The sequence below is a fragment of the Geospiza fortis genome, unplaced genomic scaffold (genome assembly GCF_000277835.1).
Source record: "Geospiza fortis unplaced genomic scaffold, GeoFor_1.0 scaffold543, whole genome shotgun sequence".
Taxonomy (NCBI): domain Eukaryota; kingdom Metazoa; phylum Chordata; class Aves; order Passeriformes; family Thraupidae; genus Geospiza; species Geospiza fortis.
The window spans coordinates 569,351-576,481 of NW_005054587.1; the positions used below are offsets into that span (position 1 = coordinate 569,351).

At 53.9% G+C, this 7,131-nt stretch overlaps 1 protein-coding gene across 1 annotated transcript; it reads right to left on the reverse strand.

Annotated features, from left to right (window-relative positions):
* Positions 1 to 1,628: 1,628 nt before the first annotated feature.
* TSTA3 (tissue specific transplantation antigen P35B) lies at positions 1,629 to 6,520 on the reverse strand. Its single transcript, XM_005429941.2, has 10 exons — positions 6,358 to 6,520; positions 5,128 to 5,242; positions 4,795 to 4,923; positions 4,645 to 4,718; positions 4,316 to 4,449; positions 4,130 to 4,194; positions 3,878 to 3,944; positions 3,727 to 3,806; positions 3,497 to 3,596; positions 1,629 to 2,172 (listed from the first exon to the last, which is right to left on the reverse strand). The coding sequence occupies exons 1-10, from the start codon at positions 6,495 to 6,497 to the stop codon at positions 2,117 to 2,119; spliced, it is 960 nt and encodes a 319-aa protein (XP_005429998.1). The 5' UTR covers positions 6,498 to 6,520; the 3' UTR covers positions 1,629 to 2,116.
* Positions 6,521 to 7,131: the final 611 nt, after the last annotated feature.

The following is a 7,131-nucleotide window of genomic DNA, read 5'->3' on the forward strand; positions in this document are numbered from 1 at the left end:
TCGTTTCCCCACGGGGCATTGGCTGCTGGCATCCGGCTGCCATGGTGCCAGAAGGATCCGGCCAGTGGTTCCCCGGGAAAAGGCCCGGTACCGGCTCACCTCCACCCCGGAGAGGTAGGACGTGGTTGAGGAGGTGGCATGGAACCTTTGGGAGCTGCTGGGTCCCACCCTGGATTTCACGCCCTGGATGTCCCACCCTGGAGCCATCTGGCAGAAGTTCTCAGGAAAGGGACAGGACACATCTTGGTGGCTTTCCTATGGCTTTCGGACACCTCATCCCAACTCCTTGCACCATTTCTGTTCAGATGTTCCATCTTGGATGTCCCATCCTTGGTGCCTCATCCTGAAATTCCCGTCCTGGATGTTCCACCCTGGAGCCATCTGGCAGAGGTCTCCAGGGAAGGACAGGACACATCCTGGTGGCTTTCCTATGGCTTTTGGGCACCTCTTCCCAACTCCCTGACTTCTTTCTGCTCAGAGAAGGGTGTGGAGAAGTGCATATCTCCATGGTGGTGGTGACACAGAAGCCACCAAGGTGACAGGAGTCCAATTTTCCTTCTTCCCACACAGGGAATGTGATATGGAGCTGCTGCAAGAGGAGTTGGACAGGATGGAGATGAGCTGCCTGCAAAATGAGAGGCGCCTACAAGGTGGGAGGTGTGGTGGCTGTAGGACAAAGATCCGAAGCCCTGACACATCCCCATCTTATTCTGGGACGTGTGTTATCCCAGAGTGTCCCCAAGCTCTGCCAGGGCATGTGCCACCACCCCAGAGTGTCCCCATCCTCCACCTTGGAGGGTGTCTCCACCCCTGCCATGTTCTTGCAGAGCCCTCACACCTGGAGCAGCCCCAAGAGGTGGCCAGGGACATTCCCAAATTCACAAGGCAGGTGTCACCTGACCCCGATGCCCAGAGGACAACACCGAGCTTGTGTGGGGTAAGGTGCTGGGTGGGATGTCCCCATGTTGGTGTTGTCCCCCAAAATGTGCTCTTGGGGGCCACCTGGGTCTCACTGAGGGTCAGGTCCTTCAAGGTTGGGGTGTCCTCACCATGGTGGCACCTCTGGGTATGGGGCAGACAGGGCTGGGGACGTGACATACAGGGAGGAATTTGGGGTGGAAGAGGGTGTCCTGAAGGTTGCCAAGGCACTCCAGGGGACAAGGGACATCTGCAGGAACCCCCTTCTTCCCAAACCAGGTGACACCGGAGCTGGTCATGGATGCTGGGAAGCTCCTGGAGCCCAAACCCTGCAGGCCAAGGGCCAACATGTGAGCACCAACCACCCAGAATGTCCCTTCTCCATGGCTTGGTGTCACCTCAGAGGGACACCAAGGTGCTGGTGGCTTCCTGGGGTGCTGATTGGTGTCTCCTCTGTAGGTCCCCGTGCCAGGGGCTCACCAGGGCTGGGCAGCGGTGCCGGAAGAAAGCGATTCCCGGGCTGGAATTCTGCCACATCCACACCACCAGCAGTAGCTTGGCCATGGATTCATCCCCCCATTTTTGACCCTCCAGCCCCTCCCTGAGGGGTTTTAACCCTTTTTATGTCTATTCCAGATCCTGGTGGAGAACATGGGCCCTAAGGATGCCACTGGATGTGGGTACAGGGTAGATGTTCATTATCCCACCAGTTTTATGCTATTTGCATATATTTTAATAAATGCCACAATTACAGCTGGAGTCTTTCCCATTCCTATCCTGAGATAGGGGGCTGTAGGATCATCCCCATGTGCCAAGAGCAGCAGCAAATTCCCTGCTGCCATTTCCATGCCCTGGATTCCTGATTGCCTTCCCTTTATTACACCTAATTGCAGGTAATTAATGTAGCTCATTAACAGCTCAGAGCCACCACCCTCTTGGACACAGCCACGGCGATGGCTCCAGTTGGCTTCCACCACTTGATTTGGGATCTTTTTGGGATGCCCCAACTTTCCTCCCCCCTGCCCTGGGCGTCCTGCGCCGCTCCCAGCAGTGGGGCAGGAATGTGGGAGCTGCTCCCCAGGCTCCCATTTTTACTTTGGAAATGTCACTGTCACCCGCCCAGCCCCGTCCTCTGCCCCAGCAAAGGACAACCCTGAGTTGAAGAGGATGATCCCGGTGCCAGGCAGTCCTGGTGCCGTCACTTCCTGGCGTTGGCATAGTTGGCGTTGAACCAGGCACAGGTTTCCTTCACGGCTGGGGAGGGAGAAGATGGGATGGGTTTGGGGATTGGGAATGGATTTTGGAATGGATTTTGGGAATGGATTTTGGTCACAGAATCATGGGATGGGTTTCGGGGTTGGGAATGGATTTTGGTCAGAGAATCACAGGATGGGTTTGGGGATTGGGGATGGATTTTGGGTGGTGTGTGGGAATGTAGAATCACGGGATGGGTTTGCAGACTGGGAAGGGATTTTGGTCATAGAAATCATGGGATGGATTTAGGATTGGGAATTGATTTTGGCCACAGAATCACGGGATGGGTTTTGGACTGGCAATGGATTTTGGTCACAGAATCATGGAAAGGGTTTGGGGACTGGGAAGGGATTTTGGCCAGAGAATCATGGAACAAGTTTTGGGATTGGGAATGGATTTTGGTCAGAGAATCATGGAACAAGTTTTGGGACTGGGAATTGATTTTGGCTAAAGAATCATAGGATGGGTTTGGGGACTGGAATGGATTTTGGTCACAGAATCATGGGATGGGTTTGGGGATTGGGAATGGATTTTGGTCAGAGAATCACAGGATGGGTTTCGGGACTGGGAATTGATTTTGGTCACAGAATCATGGGATGGGTTTGGAGATTGGGAATGGATTTTGGTCAGAGAATCACGGGATGGGTTTGGCGACTGGGAATTGATTTTGGTCACAGAATCATGGCACAGGTTTTGGGACTGGGAATTGATTTTGGTCATAGAATCATGGGACAATTGAGGGATTGGGAACAGATTTTGGTCAGAGAATCATGGGACAGGTTTTGGGATTGGGAATGGATTTTGGTCAGAGAATCACAGAATGGGTTTGGGGAATGGGAAGGGATTTTGGCCAGAGAATCATGGGATGGGATTGGGAATGGATTTTGGGAATGGATTTTGGTCATAGAATCACAGGATGGGTTTAGGGACTGGGAAGGGATTTTGGTCATAGAATCACAGGATGGGTTTGGGGGATCTAGAATGGATTTTGGTCAGAGAATCATGGGACAGGTTTTGGAGACTGGGAATGGATTTTGGTCAGAGAATCATGGGATAGGTTGGGTTGGAATGGACTTTTTTTAGGTCTTCTCATCCAACCACCATGCAAGGAGACACCTCCCAAGAGACCAGGTTGCTCCATGCCCCATCCAACCTGACCTTGGATATTTCCAGGGATGGAGAAACCACCACCTCACTGGGCAACACATGCCAGTGCTTCACCACCCTCATTCCTCATCCAGAAAGGATGGACCACCTTGATGCCACCAAAGCTGATGGCATGGGGCACGACCCCCGGTGTCTCCTGGAGACTCCCCCATCTCACCTTTCCTGAAAGGTGTGAACTGGAATTCGGGCAGGTACCGCCGGAGCTTGGCATTGCTGGCCGTCTTCTTGAACTGCCCGTCGGACTTGGTGGTGTCAAACTGGGATGGGAAGGGTTAAGGAGGAAAAACACGTCTTGCTTTTGCTCCTTTGGTGGGAAGGATCCTCTGGATTGTGGAATCTCCATGGGGAGCTGGTGGGAAGAGGGGCTTAGCCTGTTGTGAAGGATACAACGAGCTCTCCCCTGAATTCCATGGCCTCTGCAATGGCCTCTGCTGCTTCCCGGATGGAGACTTCATCTTCTTCTCCCACTGTGGAGAAGGGAAGGATCATGGCTGCTCCCTCATGGAGAGGGGACTCCTGGGGGACAGCCAAGGCTTACCTGACAAAATGATTGGTTCCACCTCATCATATTCCCGCAGCACCCAAATGAAAAGTCGGGCTAGGTCCTGTGGAAGAGCAGACAACTCTTGGAGGGGTCACTGACGTCCCCCAACCCTCCCATCCCAAGGGGACACAACTCTGGGGATGGCCCAGGAGAAGCCAGGGGGGTTCAGACCCCTCTGGGGTCCTGCCAGTGGCTCCCCCCGCCCCCCTCCCAGCCCCATTCCCTGCTTCCCAAGGCCACACCTACCAGGGAATAGATGAACTGTCTCCTGGGCTTGCCTGTTCCCCAGACGGTCAGAGCAGAGCCGGACTCTGCAGGAGGAAGGAGCCATGACCACCAGAGCCACCTCTAACCACCCCACAGGGCAGGTGGGAGAGAAAAAACCCCTCATTTCTCCCCAGAAAAAATCCCTGGAAGTCCTGCCACCCTCACGTTTGGCCAGGTAGACCTTGTGGATGAGCCCTGGCAGGACGTGGCCGTCCTCGATGTTGAAGTTGTCGTGTGGCCCGAAGACGTTGGTGGGAATGACGGCGGTGAAGCGTCGGCCATGCTGCTCGGAATAACCCCTGGATGAGAGCAGGGAAGGGATGGTGGGTGGGCTCTCAAGCCCCTTCCTCCAGCACTGATGTGCCCCCAAAAAACCCTGGCCAGCAGCACCTTCACCTGCTGAGCCCCAGGTATCTCCCCAACTTCCACCTGGAATTCCCACTGGATTCCCCTTGCCTTGAAATCCAGTGGCTGCTCCCATGTCCCCAGCTCACCTATTCTGGACATCAATCATCCTCTTGGCGTAGGAGTAGCCAAAGTTGGAGCTGTGAGGCGGCCCGTTGTGGATCTGGGAATATCAGAGCGGATAAATTAAGCAGGGGAGAGACTTTCCCTGGATTTTGTGTGGGAATGGGGATTCTCACCATGGTCTCGTCGATGGGATAGGTGGTCTTGTCTGGGAAGATGCAGGTGGAGAGGCAGGAGACCACCTTCTGCACCCCTGACTCATGGGCAGAGTGCAGGACGTTGTCATTGATGTGGATGTTTGTCCTCTGGGGAAAAGGACATTTATCAGGATCATGAGGTCAGGGATCCCCAAATTCCTTCACCAACAACTCATAATAACTCCAGAAACCACTGGAGCTCTGGTTTGGCACTGGGAGCAGAGCAAACCACATCCCTGTGTGCCCATATCCCACTTTAGGGAGTGCAGCACCCACAGGGATCCCGGCATTTCCAATTCCATGGGTGCTCACCCAAAAATCCAGGTTGGAGCGGATGTTTTTGAAGAGGCCTCCGACCATGGCGGCCAGGTGGATGACGTGGGTGGGCTTGTGCCTCTCAAACAGGGCTTTGGTCTCGGAGCTGCTCCTGGAATGGGAAATTTTGGGATTCAGTGGGGTCAGCAGAGCAAATTGAGGTGTTTCCAAGGAAAAACCCAAGAATAGGAGAGGAAGTGTTGGGGTTCGGTGGGGGCAGATTGGGGAGTTTCTAAGGAAAAACCCAACCTTGGGATGGAAAAATTTAGGATTGGGTGAGGTCAACAGAGCAGACTGGGGTGTTTCCAAGGGAAACTCAAATTCTGGGATGGAAAATTTGGGATTCAGTGGTGTCAACAGAGCACACTGGGGTGTTTCCTAGGAAAACCCAAATCCAGGGATAGGAAATTTTGGGGTCACCAGAGCAGACTGGGGCGATTCCAAGGAAAAACCCAATCCTAGGATGGGAAAATTTGGGGTTTAGTGAGGTCAACAGAGCAGATTGGGGTCTTTCCAAGGGAAACCCAAATTCCGGGATGGAAAATTTTGGGGTTTGTCAGGGCCAATAGAGCAGATTGGGCTGTTTCCAAGGAAAAATCAAACCCTGGAACAGAAAAATTTGGGATTCAGTGGGGTCAACAGAGCACATTGGGGTGTTTCTGAGGGAAAAAACCAGTCCTGGGATGGGAAAATTTGGGATTCAGTTGGGTCAGAGTAGACTGGGGTGTTTCAAAGGAAAACCCAAATCCAGGGATAGGAAATTTTGGGGTCACCAGAGCAGATTGGGATGATTGCAAGGAAAAACCCAATCCTGGGATGGGAAAATTTGGGATTCAGTGGGGTCAACACAGCAGATTGGGTTGTGTCCAAGGAAAATTCCAATCCTGGGATAGGAAATTTTGGGGTTGGGTGAGGTCAACAGAGCACACTGGGGTCTTTTGGAGGAAAAATCAAATCCTGGAATGGGAAATTTTGGGGTTTGTCAGGGTCAAGGTTGTCAGGGTTGTTTCCAAGGAAAAATCAAACACTGGAATGAGAAAATTTGGGATTTGGTGGGATCAAGCAAATTGATGCATTTCCAAGGAAAAACAAAATCCTGAGATGGGAAGTTCTGGGGTCACCAGAGCAGACTGGGGTGTTTCCAAGGAAAAACAAAGTCCGGGGATGGGGGTTTTTTGGGGTTAATAGAGCAAATTCCGGGGTTTCCAAGGAAAAAGCCCAACTCACGTCAAGTCGGCGTCCCGGGAGGACACAAAGATCCACTCCTCGTCCGGCTGCCCCTCTCCATCAGCCACCACCTTCTCGATGGCTCTGCCCACCAGGCCGGTGCCACCTGTCACCAGGATGCGCTTGGTCACCTCTGTCATGGCCAAAACCCTGCAGGGAGGAGCCGGGGGGACAAGCTGGGATCACCTCGGCATGGACCACCCTGGTGTGGGCACCCACGAGCATCCCCCACACCCCAGGCAGGTGGGATCGGGGTTTTGGGGGGGAAATTTCTGCGATTCTGGGTAAAAAGGGGCGTGTTTGGCTGTGACAGGGCTGAAATGCCTCACCTGGAGGCCACCTGGGCCAGGGCCAGACCTGCCACGTGGCACTGCCCAGCCTCTGGAAAGGGAGGGGCACCGGCACCCCCAGGTGTGTGCCCCAAATCTCCTTCTACACCCCCAAATCGCCTCCCACACCTCAAATCTCCCCCTGCACCTCAAGGGCGGCATCCCAGATCTATTCCTGAACCCCGAGTCTTGTGTCTGCACCCCAAATATCCCCCTGCACCCCATATCTCCGTCTGTACCCCAAATCTCCCTCTGCACCCCGTGTCTGCACCACAGATCTCGCCCTGAACCCCAAATTTCCCCCTGCACCCCAAATCCTATGTTTGCAACCTAAACCTTCCCTGCACCCCAAACCCCAGCTCTGCACCCAGGATTGCATCCCACGCCTCCCCTGCCCCTCAAACCCCAGCAATGCACCCCAAATCCCAGCTCTGAACCCAGTCCT

Excerpts from the sequence above, each read along its gene's own strand:
- TSTA3 (XM_005429941.2), bottom strand. The coding sequence starts at position 6,497 with ATGACAGAGGTGACCAAGCGCATCCTGGTGACAGGTGGCACCGGCCTG. Across the intron at positions 5,243-6,357 it reads TCCCGGGACGCCGACTTGAC|GAGCAGCTCCGAGACCAAAG; the intron begins GTGAGTTGGGCT and ends TTCCCATTCCAG. Across the intron at positions 3,945-4,129 it reads GACAGTTCATCTATTCCCTG|GACCTAGCCCGACTTTTCAT; the intron begins GTAGGTGTGGCC and ends GCTCTTCCACAG.